General features: G+C 48.6%; 2 protein-coding genes across 8 annotated transcripts; one reads left to right on the plus strand and one right to left on the minus strand.

Annotated features, from left to right (window-relative positions):
• Nucleotides 1–1,908: 1,908 nt before the first annotated feature.
• Nucleotides 1,909–7,384, minus strand: LOC1271672 (TBC domain-containing protein kinase-like protein). 4 transcript variants are annotated; one of them, XM_310531.6, is made up of 6 exons: nt 7,227–7,384; nt 6,265–6,786; nt 5,409–6,195; nt 3,391–4,193; nt 3,049–3,320; nt 1,909–2,970 (listed from the first exon to the last, which is right to left on the minus strand). In XM_310531.6, the coding sequence occupies exons 2-6, from the start codon at nt 6,569–6,571 to the stop codon at nt 2,500–2,502; spliced, it is 2,640 nt and encodes an 879-aa protein (XP_310531.6). In that variant the 5' UTR covers nt 6,572–6,786; nt 7,227–7,384; the 3' UTR covers nt 1,909–2,499. The 4 variants fall into 4 exon arrangements, with proteins under 4 accessions (XP_310531.6, XP_061509156.1, XP_061509229.1 ...); XM_061653172.1 differs by having other exon boundaries at nt 7,070–7,269; XM_061653245.1 differs by having other exon boundaries at nt 7,086–7,246.
• A 4,056-nt stretch (nt 7,385–11,440) lies between these two features.
• Nucleotides 11,441–22,241, plus strand: LOC1271671 (protein white). Of its 4 annotated transcripts, none has more exons than XM_061653814.1 (5): nt 11,441–11,725; nt 14,467–14,684; nt 18,294–19,237; nt 20,327–20,660; nt 20,739–22,241. In XM_061653814.1, the coding sequence occupies exons 2-5, from the start codon at nt 14,619–14,621 to the stop codon at nt 21,483–21,485; spliced, it is 2,091 nt and encodes a 696-aa protein (XP_061509798.1). In that variant the 5' UTR covers nt 11,441–11,725; nt 14,467–14,618; the 3' UTR covers nt 21,486–22,241. The 4 variants fall into 4 exon arrangements, with proteins under 4 accessions (XP_061509798.1, XP_310530.4, XP_061509581.1 ...); XM_310530.4 differs by having other exon boundaries at nt 11,538–11,864; XM_061653597.1 differs by having other exon boundaries at nt 11,538–11,864; nt 20,327–22,241.
• The last annotated feature ends 13 nt before the right edge of the window (nt 22,242–22,254 follow it).

Here is a 22,254-nt window from a genome sequence, read left to right on the forward strand (position 1 = left end):
ACTCTTCTGCTCTTAACTTATACAACTCACTTTCCTTTGAATCTTTCGTGCTACGGATTACAATCCATGTGAATGGATCGCAGTCAACTACGTCTCAATCGTTTTCAACTACGTTTGCATCGTTTTCAGCAACGCATTAAGCTTATGAGAAATGTATCAATGTTTTATTTTTTTTATGTATTTGTCCTATGTGAAGCTTACTTCACCATTTATACATGTTTTAGTGTTCGACACCATGTGGCGAACAAATCCCTTACAGCCGTCTCTGGGAATTAAAGATGATCGGCTGCTTATGTATTGCATCCATTAGCTCATCTTTATTTAATGGCTTTGATCGTTTAACTAAGCTTTTCCACTTACTAAAAACTACTATTCCGTATTGGAATACAAAATTGAAAATATGACGGCAAATGTATCAATTGATGACTGTTGTTAATAATTAATAATGTTTTTTTTTACATCGTGATTACCATGAAGCGGCACATTACCACGACACATCTTTGACTGTTTGAGTTTTCAAGTTTTGCGTGGAGATTGTTCAGAAAATCCGTACATTTTTCTCGATGTATGGCTCTGTTGTGTACCTCACAATGAAGCATCCCGTTTCTTGCCATGGCACAAACAATGGAGAAATTACGCGAACGTAAAGCAGGCACCACTTGGACTGCGCTCTTTGACCTACCGACCGATCGGTCATAATTCACTCTCATTGAAACTTGAAATCCAACTTCATTCATAAAAACAATAGAATTGTCTGGCTATTAATTGCGTAGTTCCATTAAATTTTCGGCACATTGTTTTCCTCCGTCCTTACAGCGAATGGTAAAACAGGCCGTGCAACAACGCTATGCATTCTTTTAAATATGTAGTGGAAACCTGCAATAGCTCGTAAAACTGTTGGAACTGAAACTATCCAACGACGCAAGCTTTCAACGTGTTCCTATTTGAGCTTCTTGTATTCTCTAACAGTAGCACTAGCTATTATTCTTACTCTTGAATTCGAATTCTTGAGCTTTTTACTAGAGTTGAGTAAATCTGAATCCGAATGGATCTTTGAAGTGTTTCAATGAATCTGAATCTCGGTTTGAAAGATTCACAAATCATGGATCTCTAAAAAATCATGGATCAAAAAAGATTCATATATCTCGAAAGATTCACGAATCTCTAAGGATTCATATAGCTCCAAAGATTCATAGAGCTTTTTCTCATTCTTCTTCTTGGCGTTAAAACCTACGTGGTCATGCCAGCCTATACAGGCTTTCGAGACTTCTCGGAAAGTATCACACAGCCGGATAGTTTGTTTTAGTTGCGGGGAGACGGTCTATGCGAGGCTTCGACGGGCATGTTGTTAAGTCGTGCGAGTTTATCAATGTACCATGGGATTGCGCAGTTTCAATATTTTGAAAATCGTACATCTCTAAAGGTTCATGAACCACTGGTGATTTATAAATCTTAATGGATTTATGAACCTTATGGTTTCATGAATCCTTGGGGACCCAATTATCTTTCGAGATTCATGTATCCCAGTAGATTCTTGAATCTTCAGAGATTTATTAATATTTAGAAATATTTGTGTCTATGGATTCGAGATTCGATTCACTGAATGAATCTCATGAATGAATCTCATGGTACCCAACACTACTTCTTACCATGATGCTTTCTGGAGGAACCTTACTAATTGAAAACTGAGGCAAGTATGAAATTTGTACTTGAAGAAACGTTTGTTACGTAAGGGAATACCACCACGGGGAACGCATATGTACTGTATCTCATTCTGTATCCCAGCCTGAGGGACCATTTCAAACATTTTCATCAACTTAGTTGCCCTATCCAAGTCCAAATCATTTCCAATACTGCCACAACACTGCTACTGCCTGCAAAGAGTTAAAAATTAAACCATTCGATCCGTTTCTTTTTTTGTTATACCTTCTTTTATTATGCAATATGTAAAATAGCTACAAGAATGGTTACACACAAGGTGTGTGGTTTTGGTTTAACGGTCGGGTTTTGAGTGATTCAAGCAGGCGCTTCCCGGTGGGCGAAAGAACTCAATCCCCCTCCGAAAATAATGGCGCTTATTGCTGGCTGAGAGTATTTAGTTGCAGTCACTATTGCACGTGTCATTAATCTCTGCGATTGCTGTTTGACGGTTGCTTTCTGAGTTGCGATGTATCGATCAGCAATGGTCTAATACGACACTCGAAAAGCTAACAAATAGAGTGTGTGTGTGTGTGTGCTGCCTATATATATGTAGCAGAACGGGGTATGAGTACGTTTCTTACGAAATATGAAATTAAATCATTAAACACATAAACCGATGGCGTAACGAAACGCGGTTTTGGAACAATTTGCACAAAACTTTTCTAAAACAAAAGCCTAATATGAGGATAAACAAAGACAAAAAAAAACAGAAAGTAGGTCCCCAACCCCTACTTCCCAACACAAAATAAACAATAATCTTTCCTATACACTTGCAGCTCGCGAAGAGTCTCCTCGCAACTACTCGCTCGCCGCAAACGACCCGATCGGCGTGAGATGCTTCGCGAGCGTATTGATGTAGTCGAACGTTTGCAGTATCAGCTTGTCGTCCGGGCGGTAGATCGCCTCGAAGCCGCGGTGCAGCACCGCCACGTACGGGACGCCACTGTCCACCAGGAACTTGGCGAACAGCATCGCGCTCTCGTGCGACACGCTCACGATCACGGTGATGAGCGGGTGGCGGCGCAGGTACGCCTCCAGCCGCGGCACGTTCAGCGCCTCCAGCCGCGGCTCCTTCAGCGAGACGGACGCGAACGGCACGTTGATGCTGTTCTCGATCGCCACCTTCCGGTAGTCGGGGCTGCTGCGTATGTCCAGTATCGCGGTGCTGGCCGGCCGATCGCGCAGCAACCGTATCAGATCGTACACGCTGATGCGCGGGTGCAGCTCGGCCTGCACCTCGCGCAGATCCTCCTCGGTGTAGTTTAGGTCCTGTGCAAGGGGTAGAAAAAAAAGGGAAGGGTTTAGCTCCACTGAAATCTGGCTGCAACAGCAGGCCGCTTCCCGTACAAACTCTTCCGGGCCTTCCTCGTGCAGGGCAAACTTGCGGTAGGTGATGCTTTTCGGCGTAAACTGGTACATCGTTTCGGAGTCGTTGACGCACGACTCGATCACGATGTCGGGCAGATCGCTGAACAGCAGGATGCACTCGTTAAAGCCCGACTTGAGCAGCGTGCCCTTCAGCTGGCGCAGTATCGCGATGCCGATGAACAGCGGGTAGGAGTTGTCGCCCAGTATCAGCTTGTCCCACAGGTGGAATATTTTGTGCAGCGGAAACACGTCTGCAACGGACAGAAAGAGCGGTAGTCAGTTAAATGTGAATTTCAAAGGCACCCAGGCCCGGCGACTTACGGCTAAACATGGTGAGAAACCACGGGATCGCGTACAGCTCCGGTATGAAGCTGATGCCGTGCAGGTGGTTCGCGAGCGCCGGCTCGTGGAAGAAGATCAGCTGAAAGAACTTCACCAGATACTCCTTGATGATGGCCGAGTTGTCCTTCAGGAAGAACAGGTGCAGATACTTCGGTATGAACCGGTACAGGCTGAGGAAGGCCCGCTCCTCGTCGTTGAAGTTAAGGTACAGGAACGGGGCGGTCAGCGAATCGAGCCCCTGCCAGTACACGTACTGCGGGTGGGCGGCCACCCACGCCTTCAGCAGGCGCTTCAGCTTCGCGTGCCCTTCCGGTGCGGACAGCAGCTCGTTGTACTGGTGGCAGCGCGGTATGTCCACCTCGATCTGCCGGTCGGTGTGCGTCGGGCTGCACTTGTCCAGCCGCTCGTACGCCCCGTTCGGTACCACACCGAGCAGGCAGGCCCACACCTGCCCCCGACACAGCGGCGGTATGTCCTTCGCCGCGAACGAGCGCAACAGATCGTGCGTGTACGGGTAGCCGTGCAGCAGCGTGTTGAGCAGCACCAGCCGGTGAAACTGGTACAGCATGTCGCGCTCGCGGATCACCAGCGGCAGCACCGTCTTGAAGTTGGCCGACTCGAGGTACGCGTCCGTGCTGTAGATCAGCGGCAGATAGTCCTCCTCCGGGATGCCGGACAGCCGCTCGAGCAGCGTGCCGAAGTTGAGAAAGATGATGCGGTGGTCGTGCAGGACGCTTTGGCTTTTCGGCGGCGAGATCGACCTCCCGTTCAGCATTACCAAGCTGCAAAACAGGGGTGCAGGGGGAAAAAAGCGATAAATGTAAGCGCAACGCTCGCCCTCACATGGGGGTTCCCCCCACCAGTGCTGCAAAATGTCATGAGCATCACGAGATGTCCACCAATGATAACAATGAACATATCCGTGGTAGCTTGATGCTCATTGCTGATACTCAATTAAAGTGCGTCATGTTATGCCGAATGCGACATGCGAATGCTTGAGTCAAACGCGATACTCTGACAAGCTGAGCTTAATGCCTCATGATAATAATCATGACTTTTTTCTGGCTGTAAACAGTGCTGCTAACTGCCACTGTTTCAATCATCACCACTCATGACTGAAACGAAGCTCAAATCAGATCACGTACACAACTGCGATGATTACAGGTAATATTTTTGCGACCAACGCTTGGTCAGTTATTATGTCATGACTTTTTTTTACTGTGATCAGTTCTGCAAAATGTCATTGACATCAATATGACAGATTCCAGCTAAAACAAAATCATGTCAGCGTCACTGTGATCATGAGTCTACTGTGATGATCACAGGTGAGACTCAAACAGTTGTTGCGACCATCACATGCTTGGTGACATTTTTTTTAGCATCCAGCTCTTGGCCACTCACTTAATCACGACATTTTCTGTCGGTGATAATCACGACATTCTTGGAATATACTTGGCGCGTGGTTACAAGCAACAAAATGAGCATGCTTTCTCGCTCTGCCTGGTTTGATGGACTGTCGGGTCAAACAGAGCATGAAACCATGCTTATTTTGTTCCTTGGAACCAATCGCACGCTCCGCATATCTCTCATGACTATTGTGATGATCACCGACAAAAAATACGCAAACAAGTGACTGACCAAGAGTGCACAAAATGTCACCAAGCATGTGATGGTCGCACCAACTGTTTGAGTCTCACCTCTGATCATCACAGTAGAGCTCGTGACGTTGACATGATTTTGTGTCAGCCGGAATTTGTCATGACTATGTCAGTGACATTTTGCAGAACTGATCACACATGACATGACATCATGACATAATGACTGACCAAGCGTTGGACGCAAAAATGTCACAAATCATGCATTGATCAAACCATGATCGTTTTGAGTATCATCTCTGATTATCACAATTGAATACGTGACGCTGACATCGATTTTGTTTCGGTCAGATTTTTTTATGATATTTACAATGACATTTTGCAGCACTGTTTACCACTTACTTTGGCAGCGATAGAATCGGCGCTTCGCTCTTGATGAGGCCCTCCTTTTTGAGCTCCTGCTGCACGTCCCCACCGGCCAGCTGCCACAGGTAGTAGATCTGGCTCAGCGACAGATGCTTCTCGACCAGCGTTTGCCCGCCGCCGATCGCATCGCTAGCCGATGCCGGGCTGCTGCTGCTGCTGCTGCTGAGCCGCACAAAATCAAACACCGGATCCTCGAGCGCCTCCTTGGCGAGCGGGCGCCTGCGGGGCGAAATCGTGAGGCACTCCTCTATGATGCGGCGCAGCCCCGCGTCCATCGCTTCGTACACCTCCAGCCGGTTGTGCTCGCGGGCCAGCTTCTCGAACACGGCGTGCTGCGTGTTAACGAGGCTGAGCACCTTGCGCACAATCTGGGACAGCTTGAGCGACTCCCAGAGCGTGCAACCGAGGGCCAGCTCGGCCAGCACGATGCCCAGGCTCCACACGTCGCTCTTGGCGTTCGCGCGGCTGCCGAGCAGCACCTCCGGCGCCTGGTACCGCACGTTGCCGATCGGAAAGGACACGTACCGGCCGCCGCCCGTCATGTGGTACAGGCCGTAATTGTACAGCTTCACGCCAAAGTCCCGGCTCACCAGCACGCTGGTCGGGTCGAGATTGCGACAGACCAGCCCGCACCGGTTCAGGTGGGCCAGCGCGGCCAGCACCTGGTAGCCGATGCGCAGCAGCGTCTCCTGCTTGTTGTTCTCGCCGATGAACGTTTCCGCCAGCGGGCAGCCGACGTACTCCTGCACAATGATCGTGCGCTCTGCAAAACAGGATGAAAAGACTATTATTATACCACTCCGCATGTACCAGTGCGTACCTTCCACCTTACCGTGCTTGCCCCGTATCGCGTCCAGATAGGTGCAGAGGTGCTCGTGCCGCAGGGCGTCCGACTTGAGCAGCTGCGCCCGGCCAAAGATGCCGATCGAGTTGGGCGTCAGCGGCAGCCCGTTCGTCCCGCAGCACTCATCGTTCGGGTGCGCCTTGGCGAAGAACGTCAGCACCGAGACGCGGTAGTTGAGCTTGGACGGTGCCATCGGCACGACCGCCCCACTCTCGACCGAGCAGCCGCGAAAGATGCTGCCGCTCTGGTACTCGGACGCGGTGCGGCGCTCCGTCGACGAGTTGGTCACTTTCATTCCCGCGTACACCCACCCGTCCCGATCACCGGCGCCCTTGTGCAGCCCGTGTCCAACAGGGAGTGTTGGTTGCGCAAGCCGATGCGATGCACGGCCCTAGCTAGCTTACCCACCGGTCGCGGACGTTCTGCCAACGCAGCACATCCAGCAGAGCTGTACGCTATACGCCCCCCTGTGTTTTTTTTTGCTGAGAACCGCCCGTGAGCCCGTGAGCGCTGCAACAGAATATACCAAACGAGTTGGATTAATTACATTTTTAAGAATAAGAATTTTAATAGAATAAAAGCAGAGGATAGCGGAACAGTTGCTGATACATTTGTAAAGTTATTTTATAGGGGTAACATATTGCATCAATTATTGATATTGAGATACGCCGCACTGTATGTGTATTATTAATGTTTAATACTGTAACAACGAAATTATGTTTACAACACGCTGTCAATGCTTTGTGAAGTTTCTTTTTTCGTTTGAGAAACAATGCAAATAAAATACACGTACACGTTCCAAACCTTACTTAACGAGAGCAGCATAAAACATTAGACAATTACTCTTAACAAGCTTATAACTCTCATTTTACACGTTACTTTCTAGGAGGCCATCGTAAAGTAGTGATGAAAAAACAAATAAATTATTTACAATATGCTTACACACTTACATTTACAGCTCAAAAACACCGCAACATGTATGTTGTTTGTTGTGTTGTGATTCAGGCACGATAGCTGACCGACCGTGCCAGCTGACAGCGCGCTTTGACAGAAAGCTTTCCCTGTCTCGCTATCTCCGGAGCATTCGCTCGGCCAGCACCGCAGTGGCGACATCTGGAATAATTTTAAATATAATAGAATAGAATTAGTTTGTGTCTACATATGTTAAACAAAACATTTGTTGCCTATTATTTTCTACATTAAGTTTCACGCACACGCGCTATGAGACGGCGGTGCTGGAGATCTTATTATTGCAACTTTGCTCGGGAATGAACCATCCCATCTGCATGCAGGGGTTTCCATCATGGTGCGCCTGTACAGCAGTTAGAAAATAATCTCTATCTCTAGTAGATTGTGCGGCTATCGTTTCAACAAATAAAGCTCTGCAAAAATGGTGTTTACTTATCTGCTCATTGCGCTAGGGGGAAGAATGGTATGCAGTTTTAACACACTGATATCCAGGCACTTGTATGGTGTAATTGATAGAGGCCACGTACACTAACGTACCTGGACTGCTGGTTCAACTATCAAGTCCCATTAAGATCCTCAATATCATCAAAGTTCGCAAACGGAGAAAAAAAAATGATTTTAGGACATAGGAAACATAGACATTGCATAGATTCAAATATAAATGGGTTTATTTGACTGAGATAGGTGCGCTGGGTACAATGCATTTAAAAATGGTTTATTACATTTCTCTGAGAAGTAAGCTCTACTTCTGAGAGGTAAGCATCGAGTTTGAAGTGTCATAATAACGGCCAAGGATACACGTTGACACATATCTAAAAAATCAATTAAGTTTGATCATATTATACGTGTAATTTAAATTTCATTTGAATTAAGTTGCTTTCATTCATTTTTTTTTGTTGTACATGAATTTAATAGGAATTAAAAATATAAATATAAAAAAATATTTTTTGTTGTTGTACATGAATTTAATAGGAATTAAAAATCGTCGGTAAGCTGACCACTTCCAATACAAGCAACGCAATATACATTAGACATAAACAAAAACCAAACAAAAACTCAAATGCGTAATTCATCGTAAAATGTATTCTTCGTTCATATGTTGCAATGTTGTATCAATCAACTTTGTTTGTTGTACAAGAAACCATCGCAAACAGATTAAATTTTAACGCTACTGTGCGCGATAATCAAATACTCTATCGTGACCATTCAAGAAACGTGCTGCTGCTACTCGAAGATGGCGACTGAAAAAAAAACAAAACCCTCCACAAACAGGAAATTTGCACGCGCCCTTAATTAAGTCATTTAAGCCGCACACACAGCGTAGGAGATTTTGATAAACATTCAATTCATAATAATGAAGCAAACAAACCAAAAAAAACGTTTTACAAGTCTATCAAAGGCGCAGGTCCACACCGGTACCGCACCGAGCCCACTGAGAAGGAAAGGATTTCGCCACGGTTGGTGCAGGCGTGTACCGATTTCCGATAGTTTTGTATCAAAACCTTGCGAGAGAAACCAATCGCACACACGCAATCGGCACACCCGACGGTTATCGCCGTACCGATCCGCGGCAGCAAAAACGCGGACCACACGATCTGGTAGGATTATTATCAAAATTGCGACAACATTTCGATTTCTACGCTAATGTTTCTATTTACGTTGAGCTCATGTATGTAGCCTTCCTCCAGCGCGGTTTCTTTTTGGCCCCTTCGCCGAGAGGCACGCGGGCCTTGATGATGCTTTTGATTGCGGGAAGAGCGACACAATGGGGGGGGAGGGGTTCGTTTTTGCTCCCGACTGCATCCCATCCACTTTTGCATCAAACAAATTCTCCGAACTAATTTCAAGAATTCTTCAATTTGTTTTTTTGTTTCTTTCTCCTTTGGTATGCAAGCGTGCCAGTTACTATGGCAGTTTTAATTTAATTTAATCGCGACTCACGCTGCCCCTTTTTTGCTATTGAATTCCGTGGACGTTATCAGACGAAATGTCGCACCGCCAAGCCGTTTGGCCCGGTTTGGCTACGCCTGGGAGCGGGTGGGGTGTAACGCGCGACTGGAAAAATCGCCAGCAATTGTCAGGTTTACCAATAGATTTTGATTTTGATTTTGGTTGGATGTGATTTCCGAGGCAGCGCAGTACTACTATTGATCGGTAGAATAATAAGGCGCACGTGTTGAATTGTTTGAAGTTCGTAATACCATGATGTTAGGGACTCTAACGGAAATTATACAGTAATGGCCACTGCGCATTCTTCGACTTTAGTAGAGAGAATAGTATTCTTGTTTTTAGAAAGTTTGATTCACGTCCTATTCCTCATTATTTGGCTCCTGTAAGAAATGGAAAGTGTATAACTCCACGATGTTAAAGATCCCATTGAATTTTTGAAACACCAAATTACCATAGTAATAGGAACATGTTTGTCGCCATTGTCCGGTTCATACTTGAATTTAATGTTGTAACATGGTCTCCAAATACTAACAACTATCCCAAGAATAGCTATTAGAACCTTAAGATGGAATATGGTCCAGCTACCAACATATGAGACTAGACGGTTTCTTCTAGATCTACTGTCCTTAGAAAGGCGAAGGGGCGGTTGAGTTACCAGCAGTTTTTGTATCAAATTTGATTAAAGGCAAAACTGATGCACCCGAGCTTCATCTTAAGATTAATTCCCCCCGACTAGTGATGGGTTTCGTGGTGATTTAGCCGGTCTCGTGGTGCAGTCATCAACTAGTACGACTTAATAACATGCCCGTCATGGGTTCAAGCCCCGAATTGACCGTGCCGCCATACGTTGGACTGACTATCCTGCTATGGGGGGGGGGTAATAAGTCACTGAAAGCCAAGCCCCCAAGGCTTTCATTCATAGGCAGGCCTTGACCGACAACGGATGTTGAACCAAAGAAGAAGAAGAAGAAGAAGTGATGGGTAAAGTTGGCAAAAAATTGGACTTCGGAAGGTAGGCCCGTCCAGCATTATCCAGAGTCGTTCGGACTCGTCCGGAGTTGTCCAGAGTTGTCTGGAGTCGTCCGGTGTCGGCATCATCCAGAGCCATTTAGAGTCGTCCGGAGTCGTTCAGAGTCGGAGTCATCCGGAGTTGTCCCGAGTTGTCCGGGGTCGCCCAGAGTTCCACGCACAAAGTGAACCTCGGACAACTCTGGACGACTCCGGACGACTCAGAACGACTCTGAATGATTCCGACTCCGGGAGACTCCGGCCGTCTCCGAAAGACTCCAGACGATTCCAAATAACCCCGGACGACTACGGATGACTCTGGACGACACTGACTCCGGGCGGAACTAGTGTTTCCCATACAGCCGCAGTTGCCATCGGACTAACAATAGTCGGAGTCAGATCGGAGTCTTGAGTGCGATGGCAGAGAGCATTTCACTACTCTACTATAGCTACTTCACTGCTTAGAGTAGAACGGGCCCGAACTTACACAGGAGCTCATGATCCTTTCATCTTAATATGCAAAACCTTTAATAAGTTCTACTGCTTTTTTGATTTCATTGTTACTGCTGCCCCGTTTAAATGTTTGTCGTCTCTTTTCAAATATATAGCTAGTAAGGTTATCTCACCCTTTATTTTTAAGCATTGGTTAGGTGGATTTTCTTCCCCGTCTTAGTAGTTCTTCATAACAATAATATTCCAACCATATAAGCACGACCAATTTCCAGGATGTGGAAGCATTTTCATTCTCTTATTTTAGTAGCACCAATAGTACCTCCTATCTAGTTCACGCGTTTTCCGCTTGAGTGCTGCAAGCGATTGATCCTGCTGAGAGCTGTCAAACGTGTAGAAAAAAAAACACGATAGTAGCCTCGCGTACTAACCGAACCTTTTACGATGGGCCGGCTGGGCCGTCTGTTTTTTCCCTCGATAAAGAGCTGATGTCCCTGAACGAGTCAGATGAAATGAGGGAGAGAGCGAGAGAGAGATACACCAATCGAAGGGTATGAGCGAGAGCGTCCGAGAACGATCGCATTTAGTAATCGAACAGCAGATCGTGCCAATGAACCTACCCGCGTCCGTCCCATGTGCTTGCCTGCATCTGATAAGGCAGAGCCGTCACCGCAGCGGCCCAATGGCTGAATGGGAATGAGTACCGGCGAGCGAAGGGCTGCTGCACGGGGGGGGGGGGGGGGGGGGGGGGGTTACGAGGGAGAAGGCACTCGCGCCGGAACGCATCGCTTCCACCGGCTAGGAAAGGAAGCACCGCATGTGTGCGTGGTCACACACACACACACACACAGAACCGGCCGTGTGTGAGGACCCTCTGGGTTCATTTTCTTACCCGGCGCAGTGGTGCCCCAGCGTTCATTCCAGTTCGATCGTTGCCCGGAGAAGCAGTGGCAAAAGTTGCAGCGCGCGCGCGTATGTTCGCAGAGCTGTTTCTGGTGTTGTGCGGAAGAAAAAACTCCCCACCCTCGAGACTAACCCCGACGGTACCGACGGGTTGTGCGGTCAACACGGAGTGAGTGCATAAGAGAGTGTGCCGCGGGTGTTTGTGAAGTGTCGTGGCGTGTTTAAGGTGGCCGTTGCACAGCTTCGAAGGGAAGGAAAGCACAAACCCACTTTTTCGCAAATCCCAAAATTGCGTCGATAAAGTAAAGGTGACGATTATTGTTCTTGTAATTATTATTATTTTTACAAATTACAATTCCACACTAGCAGTAGCAGAGTTTTGTGTGAGTGTGTCTGTGTGTGTGTGTTTTTTTTAATGGATTAGTGGTGCGATCTACCTATATTATTTAGCAGACTTATCGAATAAACGCGTTAACGTGGAAGAGCGTGTTAGACAATACCGGACAGGCACGCGCAACACGTTCAGCCCGCCCGCTGAAAAAGGATCGCCCGCTTTGCCGGTGATTGCCTACATTGTCTCTACAAAAAAAAAACTCTACAATCAAATGCAAGCGGGGAAAGCGCCATTTTGCGCCTTTGCCAATCCCGTTGTAAGCCCGCAGCAAGCGCAATGATGGGGCTGGGGTTTTCTGTTTGTCCAACCAGCCCGTTTGTGCCAAACTCATCCGATCAACCTCAACTAACTGTGCAAAACGGCACGCGCGCTCAAGACAGGGAAAAAGGACAAAAAAAAATGAAAAACCACTACCATGAGTTTCGGTCGTTCCTCCAATCGACTGGGATCGACGATGGCGCAACGACACAAAAAAAGCCCAACTGTTATCAATGTTCTATTTTTTTATTATTATTTTTTTTTTTGCTAAAGTGAGAAAAAATAGAAAGATTTCTTCCTAAATTATATTTCCAACGGGGAAGAAATGGGGAAGAAACGCGGGCAAAGCAACCGATACAGTGGTGTACAACACATTACGCTGCATTTACACACCAGCCTGCCTCTTGTAGAGTGATACCGATAGGCCTGTATTTCTTAAAACAATACACAACCAAAAAAAAAGGAAACGGATCTTCCAGTCGAACGCCTCCTAGAAAAACCCTAGGCCCTAGAGAGATACAGGGGAAGCCCTAGATCGAAGATTGGTGGTTGGCATTTTCCGGAACGCGTGCGCTAGACATTTTTCCACAGCACAACTACAGCTACACAGAAAAAAAGGTGCAACAAAAACATCACACTAGACAGCAAAGGGAGGGAAGCCCGCGCAAACGACGATGAGCGGAACGGGTCGGAAAGCCAATCGGATTAGTTTTTGCCGCCGCGCAGGAACCAGTGTAAACGGATACACCCCGCGGCAGCTCTAGGCGGCTGCGCTCATTTTCGGTATGACAATGGGGGGGGGGGGGGGGGGGGAAGGTGAGGCTCCTCGGGGCTTCCTCGGCATTTCCCGGAACGCGAAGAACCCGGCCGGTATTTTTTACTATTTTTTTTTTGTATATGTTTCTTGGATAAAGAAATTTCCCATTTCTTTCTACGAGGGAAAGGCTTTCTCCACTACTTCTAAGTATTCTTGCAATTTCGTACGGGGGGTTAAGATTTGTAACAGGATATATGTATAACCGCAACCAGAGGTTCTACGGTGTGCTTGCTTCCTTTGCGGCTACACACACGAAGAACGCTAATACAATGTAACATCCTAGACAACAAGAAAAAAAAAACAACGGAAAAAGCCATAACCTCGCATGTACAATGCCCTCCAGCGGTAATTAATACAGGAATGATCGTCTACCAACCCCACACCGTACTACTGATACAGCGATTGATTGGAAGACGACACCGACCGTTTTTTAATAAAGTCCTAATCACGCACAGCCCGGCACTTAGGGCGCGTATCAGAGGCCAAAAATCCGAGGACCCATCGTTAACGCGGAGCGCAGAGACATCGAACGATGAGCTCCAATGGGGCGAAAGAAAGTGCAAAAAAACGCAGCAAGACGACACACACACAAACACACACACACACACACGAAACAAAACACATACACGAAAAAAAGTATCTTCCCGATTACGGGAGCGACTCCGACGGACAAGATTATCCCGAGTGGTTCGAACTAACTAACAATCTTGCGCGCTACGCCACGGAAGCATCAGAAGCGCATTTGGGAGTTGTTATTTTTTTTTTTTTTCGTGTTCTTGTTGGAATGCTCGAGTACCTTTTTTTCGTGTCGAGGGGAAAAAAGGTCTGCGTCATCTCGAAGTTTTTGGTTTGATTGGATTTTAGACAAGCGACTAGAGAGGCGGGAGACAACAAAAAACGGGTGAGGTTAAGTCTAGAGGTCGCCCGCCTCGTCCAACAAAAAACCTGCACACGGTTGTGAAATTGGGACCGGAAATCGGAAGCAAGCGATGATGATGAAACATTTCCCCGGATAGTTGTTTTATGCACACCGCACCTAAGAACTTCGGGAAGTTCAGGATATTCGGGAGGACCAGGCACGCTGCAGAAGACACTCATGCACCGAAGACACCGGTGGAGGAGAATTTTTTCTGTGTTGAGGTAGTACACAGTTTCAAAAACAATAATAAGCAAAACAACCAACAGTCTTTGGAGTACGAGATACGGTGTTGAATTAATAGAGCCAAGGCGAAAGACACAGGGGCTCATCAAAAAGGAGCATTGCGCGCAAGCTCATTAGGGAGTGCGGAATGCGCATATAGGCCTGTGTTGCGCTGATAGCGCACCCGCCCAGGGAGAAACCTGGGGGAAAAGGTTACGTGTGAGAGGGGAAAGCAGTTGTCTAATCTCTTGTTTTTTTACTCTCTCTCTCTCTTTCTCTTTTGAATTTCAATAAATACAGGAACACATACCCTCCTACCACCCAAGTGGCCTGTGCAGCCGTGAGTTGCCACAACCAGACATTGTTGTGGAGTGGTCAGCAAAGTATCTTTACAACCTTCTCCGTGGGAGACACCAGAGTGGACACACCGAAACGGTCGGGACGCACGCAGCATGACGATCAACACGGACGACCAGTATGGGGACGCCGAATCCAAAACCACCATCAGCTCCAGTCGGGTAAGTCCGGTAGGGTAACGCCACCGTTCACAGATCGCAAGTCCGAGGTCCCGCCTAACGGACATCAGCGGTTGCCTTGAACCTACTAGGCGCCACCCTTCCTTGGTGCTAGGAACGGTGCGCCGGTACTTTTGCTGCATGAGTTCCGGGACACACTGCGCAATGACACCCGAAGGGTATCTTACATCGACTAACGCGCATCGCCATCAACACTCAATTCTTGGGGCCGAACGGCAAAAAAACAACAAGACGTCCGTGAACCAGTTCGTGTGCATCTATCGTGATGCTTTCTTGCAGCTGTTGCTTGCCCGTAAGGGGAAAAGGGACATGGATCATTGCGTGCCTGAGATAAGCCGTACACGGCGGGGATGGGCACAGAGTACATATGATCTGCTGCGACCCGAGGAAGCTTCCTGATCAACCAACGCAAGTCATCCAAAAGATCCAATGCTTCGCGCACGTTTTGAGAGCTGCCGCTGGGCCGTCCAACCAATGCTTTCGCTTTCCGGAGGTTCGGGCCCCTGCATCTGGGGCCAGGCGTCGTCGTCGGCGCCTCGATTCCGGAAGCACTGGCCTGTCGGTTGGGATAATGAAGCCCGACAACAACTCAAAGAAACATCGTCGCGAAGGCGTCGTGTGCATTAGGTGCATTTGTTTGGCAGCTGGTGCGCGCCACGGCTTATTGAACATCAGATCCACCCCTTCCCGTCTCCTTGGGTAGCTGGTGTGAAGTTACACACCGATCCGCACATAACCATAACCTCAACTAACGCGCTGAGCGTTAGATGTAGGTTAGGGTTTTGCAAACGGTGTCCACTGACACGGTGTCTCGTCTCGCTCGTTCTATCAAGCATCTCGGAGCAGACGAAGGTCCGCACGGGGAGGGCTCTAATTAATTTGGATTGGCTGATTCTGCGCTGGCCCTACACCCCATTAGGCCACGGCGATGTTTGATGAACCGTGGATGCTTATATATAAATATATGGATCGTACCCAGTGCACCGTAACGGAACAACACTGCTGCTACTGAGATAGATGCTGCCGGTTGTATACGTTTCGCCTCTCGGCTTGATAAGGCGGAGCACAATGTTGCCGAACGCTTATCACGAAAGCCCGAAAAATGCGCCCGTACACCGAACGGCGAGGAGTCGCGCCCGATTGGGAAGACGCCGTACAAAATGTGTTGGATCGCTACGCCGGCGGGCATTATCAAACAGTTCAATGCGGGTGTACGCGGGGGCGTACTACTACTGCTACAGTCGGCATTCCTGCGCACTGGATTGATTCATCCCTTGGATCGAAAGGTGTGTGCAATCGTAATGGAAGCCTGTACAACGTCGGAGCAAAGATGGTTTGAGGTGGCGGCGTGGGATCTAATTTCACTGCGCCCTGTACGCACGGAAACCCGGACAGGCTGGAGCCTCACGGGGGTGTTCCGGGCTGGTTCCCTCTGCCTCGCTCTCTGTCTCTCTCTCTCTCCTTTTCTCTCTGTCGTTCTCTGTCTCTTGATCAAAACGAAATCTCTACCGAAACTCAGCGAAACACAAACAGGTAGCATTGCCGGTGGAAGTAGCATTAAAAATGTCCTCCCTCCCCGCAGGGTGGTTTGCGCTACGGGTAGTTGTAGGTTTTCCTCTCACGACACACACACACACACACAGACACACGCACACAAAAACAAACACAGAAGATCTTGATCGGAAACGCGTTATGGAGTGCGCGAGAAACCACATCTGTTTGCCAAACACAGCCAAACGCGGCGAGAAACCCTCTGCGCCAGAGCCACAATTCTTCCTTTTTGTTTATTTATTGTTTTGTTTGATCTGTCGCCCAAATTTCCAAATGATTGGATGCGACTGGACTGCACATGCCACCACAACCACATTTCGGGAACCGGTAGAATCATATTTTTGGGATACAATCAAACACAACTCTGCTCCGGCCTTGCTCTGGTAGGCTGGCCGAACCGCAGCAATGCGTTCGCCACCGGTGAAAACAACTCCCCTACCGTTGTGCCGTTTTTGTTTTGATGCATGTCTCGCCAATTCGTTTGCGGTTTTCCCTTCCCCCTCGCGTTCTCCTACTTACTGCACACAGAAACACACACACACACGCACTGGGGTTTGGAAAATGTACCGGGCTGTGAAGCCCATCGCACTGTCACCTCATGCTACCCATCAGGCCCACCATTTCCAGCTGGCTGCGCTCACGAGAACGGCCCGCCAGAAAGGGAGAACCTGCCCCGTTAGGCTATTAGTAGCGTCACCAGGCTCAGGTTGTGTTGGCTTGCCGCCCGCACAAACAACAAAACACTGCCGACAAAGTAGTTGTCGTTGCGGCAAACTTTTGACTGATTAGTAGGCTTTAACCACGCGAAGATATGTGTGACACAGCACACAGAGTAATTGTAAGCCGATCGGTCGATCATTTCGCTGGTATCATTTGAGTCTGCTTTGTAGCATCAGAGCAGAAATGTAACGATAGGTGCTGCAGAATGACAACCGACAGCCTGGAAGTGATAAGGAACCTAACTGTTCAGTCTCTCTCTGGATTGTACTCTCTCTCTTATCTTTTATCTGTGGGTTCAGCTACAGAATTCTAGCAAGTCATCAGAAGTAGAAAATAACTTTGAAATCCTTATGAAATGAAATAGCTTTCAAATAGATCCTGTGAGGAGTTGAAATGATACACACATCCAGCTCAGATCATTGATGTATTATAACCAGTAAACTACTGCAATGTCTAAACGGCTCTTTCTGCCATTGAGAGAAAATTACGACAAACTGCACAGGCCCAACCATTATATAGATGTCATTTCACATTCCACAGCGATGCAAGTGTGGGTCATCGTGGTGATTGTGGACAGTTTGACAGACTGTTTGTCTTCCTTCTAAATGCTCTATCGCTCCAAGCTGATAATGTGCCGTCGCTCTGCATCGTTTCCAGAACAGCGGAAACCTTCCAGACATTGTGAAGATGAAGAATCTTGATAATCTCGCCCCTCTCTGATGGAATTTCCTGAATTTCGGTAGTTTGAAACGGTAGATTCCACCATCCGTGCATTGGGGGAGTTGGAGCTTTGATAACGTTGGTCCTAGCGCTATCTTTTCTGTCTCTCTTTTCTCTCTCTCTTTTCTTCTCTGCATTCAATTTCCCGACCATCTACTCTCCACATCCCTCCCGGACGTCTGGGATGAGTTTACAGCGCGAGATCTACGAATGCACGTGGCGGTTAAGCTGCGAATCGAGAAATTACGACTTTCCCGTTACCTCATACGTAATGTCCTGTGTGTGTGTTTGTGTGTGCTGGGGCTGTCTCTTTGCTATTTGTGTTACCAACCGTTGGCATTCCCGATGCTACCACTACCACTTCTCCCATGCCGCATGTGCTTGACTGAGATCTCTGAGCGCCACTCAGCCACGTGCGTCTCGATAGGCTTTTGCGCTTGCATTCCCGCTTCCTTCCCGACGTAGGTGTTGTGGTCGAGTCGTTTTTGGCTATTGGAAGCTTGCTTGGGATAGCCGTGTGTCGCTGCAAACCTGCCCAACACCATGCTAATCTTCAAAGTTTCTTCCCTCTCTCTCTCTCTCTCTCTCTTTGGCGTGTAGCGTTACAGCAGCAGCAGCTACCAGGACCAGTCGATGGACGATGCGCTCAACACGACGCTGACGAACGACAAGGCGACGCTGATACAGGTGTGGAAGCCGAAGAGCTACGGCTCGGTCAAGGGCCAGATACCGCAGTGCGAGCGGCTCACCTACACCTGGAAGGAGATCGACGTGTTCGGCGAGGCGCCGACCGACGGGAAGCCGCGCGAGCCGCTCTGCACCCGGCTGCGCAACTGCTGCACCCGCCAGCGCAAGGACTTTAATCCGCGCAAGCACCTGCTGAAGAACGTGACCGGGGTGGCGAAGAGCGGCGAGCTGCTCGCCGTGATGGGCAGCTCGGGCGCCGGCAAGACGACGCTGCTGAATGCGCTCGCGTTCCGGTCGCCGCCCGGCGTCAAAATTTCCCCGAACGCGGTGCGCGCCCTGAACGGGGTGCCGGTCAATGCGGAGCAGCTGCGGGCCCGGTGCGCCTACGTGCAGCAGGACGACCTGTTCATACCGTCGCTGACGACGCGCGAGCATCTGCTGTTCCAGGCGATGCTGCGCATGGGCCGCGATGTGCCGGCGAGCGTGAAGCAGCACCGCGTCCAGGAGGTGCTGCAGGAGCTGTCGCTGGTCAAGTGTGCGGACACGATCATTGGCGCGCCCGGCCGCATCAAGGGGCTGTCGGGCGGGGAGAGGAAGCGGCTCGCGTTCGCGTCGGAAACGCTCACCGATCCCCATCTGCTGCTGTGCGACGAGCCGACGTCCGGGCTCGACTCGTTCATGGCCCACAGCGTGCTGCAGGTGCTGAAGGGGATGGCGATGAAGGGCAAAACCATCATCTTGACGATCCACCAGCCGTCCTCGGAGCTGTACTGCCTGTTCGACAAGATACTGCTGGTGGCGGAGGGGCGGGTCGCTTTTCTCGGGTCGCCCTACCAGTCGGCGGAGTTTTTCTCCCAGTAAGTTATTGCGAAATCTTTATTTTTTTCGTCTCGTACACTCTAAAGAGTATCATTTTTTGCTGCGTCAGGCTCTCAGGCTCTTATCAGCTTTTGTTGAAATGACTTTATATTTTATTACAGAGTTTTTTTTCCAATTATCTGATGAAGCTTGGAGTCTTTTAGGACTTTTTGAATCGTAATGTGCATAGAATACAAAGAATCGATTCTTCGTTTTTACTATGACAGATTATAACGTCATGTCATTGAGAGTTCAGAAGATGTGTCAATAGTACCAGAATCTCCAAGACATTATGTTGTAGTTGTAGTATTATAAAGATGACGTCAGGACGTCAGATCACGTCGTCCAAACCTATACCTAAGCCCTGACAGACTTGAGAGTCTTGACCTTAGGATTTCTTGTGTTCATCCTTGAATATGAGGTCATTGGACTAATGCAACAGCTATCAGAAGGCTTGTTAGATCATACGTCGTACGTTCGATTAGGACTCCTTTGGTCCGATAACCATATGACGCTTTACCCTACTGTAAGACAACAGTTCGACCCTCAAATACACTCTGTTATGGTATTCTCAGGATAATGCCAGGAAGCTCCTTATTTTTATCTTAAGACTTTTTGGGTAGTAGGCTTATCGTTCAATGCTTTCGATTAGGACTCTTTTGATACGATAACCACGTCATAATACGGCGCTTTAATTTGCTGTAAGAGAGTGTTTCAATCCTCTGATATGTTGGCAAACATTCAGACGATGTCTTAGTACTCCAGAATGTCTATAAACTATATGAGATGCAAGGAATGCATGTGAAACTGCATTTTCAAACTTTTGGACGCTTTAAGGACAAACATTATGATCTCATATGTGGAGATGAAATATGTCATATGTCATCCTACTACTTCGGTAGTCTCTTGCAACAGGCACTAATGACCAATTTTGAAGACATCAATAAGAGAAACATACCCAATAAAGTAAAAATGGACTGAAGCTTTCACTACATTTTTCTGCTCCATCCTGCAATTACAGCAATGATCACGCTCCATATCCTATCGCTAACACCTGCCCGTTTAAATCTGTATCACCTTCTTGCCAGGTTGGGAATACCCTGCCCGCCGAACTACAACCCGGCCGACTTCTACGTGCAGATGCTCGCGATCGCACCGGCCAAGGAGGCGGAGTGCCGCGACATGATCAAGAAGATCTGCGACTCGTTTGCCGTCAGCCCGATCGCGCGCGAGGTGCTCGAAACGGCCTCGGTCGCCGGCAAGGGCATGGACGAGCCGTACATGCTGCAGCAGGTGGAGGGCGTCGGCAGCACCGGCTACCGTTCCAGCTGGTGGACGCAGTTCTACTGCATCCTCTGGCGCTCGTGGCTGAGCGTGCTGAAGGATCCGATGCTGGTGAAAGTGCGCCTGCTCCAGACAGCGGTAGGTAGTCGTGGGCCTTCTTCCGATTTGCCCGAACTAACCACCTGCTTCCCATGCTTCTTTTCTCCTCGCCCGCAGATGGTGGCGACCCTGATCGGTTCAATCTACTTCGGCCAGGTGCTCGACCAGGACGGCGTGATGAACATCAACGGTTCGCTGTTTCTCTTCCTCACCAACATGACGTTCCAGAACGTGTTCGCGGTCATTAACGTGTTCTCGGCCGAGCTGCCGGTGTTTCTGCGCGAGAAGCGCTCCCGGCTGTACCGGGTCGATACGTACTTTCTCGGCAAAACGATCGCGGAGCTGCCGCTGTTCATTGCCGTGCCGTTCGTGTTCACCTCGATCACGTACCCGATGATTGGGCTGCGGACCGGCGCCACCCACTACCTGACCACGCTGTTCATCGTCACGCTCGTCGCGAACGTGTCCACCTCGTTCGGCTACCTGATTTCCTGCGCCAGCTCCTCGATCTCGATGGCGCTGTCCGTCGGGCCGCCGGTCGTCATCCCGTTCCTGATCTTTGGCGGCTTCTTCCTCAACTCGGCCTCGGTGCCCGCGTACTTCAAGTACCTGTCCTACCTGTCCTGGTTCCGGTACGCGAACGAGGCGCTGCTCATCAACCAGTGGAGCACGGTGGTGGACGGCGAGATTGCGTGCACCCGGGCGAACGTCACCTGCCCGCGGTCGGGCGAGATCATCCTCGAGACGTTTAACTTCCGCGTGGAGGACTTTGCGCTCGACATTGCCTGCCTGTTTGCGCTGATCGTGCTCTTCCGGCTCGGCGCACTGCTCTGCCTGTGGTTGCGCTCGCGCAGCAAAGAGTAAGCCGGAGAAGAAGCAGAGTCGTTTTTTTCTTCTTTTTTTTAGTTTATTCTCCCATTACCCACTGCAACCCCCCCCCCACCCCCCTCCCCACACTAGCAGGCAACTGCACTGCACCATATTTTCTTTTTGTATTTTAAGACACGTGTTTTCCGTTTTGTCACTTTTGTCTTGGAAAAAATCAACACAATGTTTCCGTTTTTTGTTAGTTTTTTGTGTTTTTGTTTTTTTCCTTAACAGTTAAGTAACTTAAGCGTAAATTGTGTAAGGGGGAATGGGGTACTACTATACCACCCCCGACCCACAGCAAAACGAGAATGTTACACAAAGCGAAGGAGAGAGAGAGAGAGAGAGATGCAGAGAGAGAAAGAGGAAGAAAGATATATATAAATAACATTGATAAACATAATCATAGTGAAATGCAAGTTGTCTAGTTACCGGATTCAGATTGTGCGCGATTGTGTGTCAAATATTGTCTATTCCTCCCGCCCCCACCGCCCACCATTCCCGTTTTTCGCCTGGCCTCAACACCAGCATCCCCTTTCCCTTATCAGCCGCTTTTCGCTGCCGAAACAAATGTTAAAACTGTAACAATTACAGATTCACCGGCTAACGCCCCCGTCAGTGGCGTCCTGTTTTGTATTGTTTTTTTTTTACATAGGAATATTACGACAAGTGACAAGCAATCTGCAATAGGGAGCAGTAGTAATAATGATATTCGAATACAGTAATACATAAACGTCATTGCGAACAAACAAACCAAATGCTGCGA

Source organism: Anopheles gambiae, chromosome X (assembly GCF_943734735.2).
Source record: "Anopheles gambiae chromosome X, idAnoGambNW_F1_1, whole genome shotgun sequence".
NCBI classification, from domain to species: Eukaryota; Metazoa; Arthropoda; class Insecta; order Diptera; family Culicidae; genus Anopheles; species Anopheles gambiae.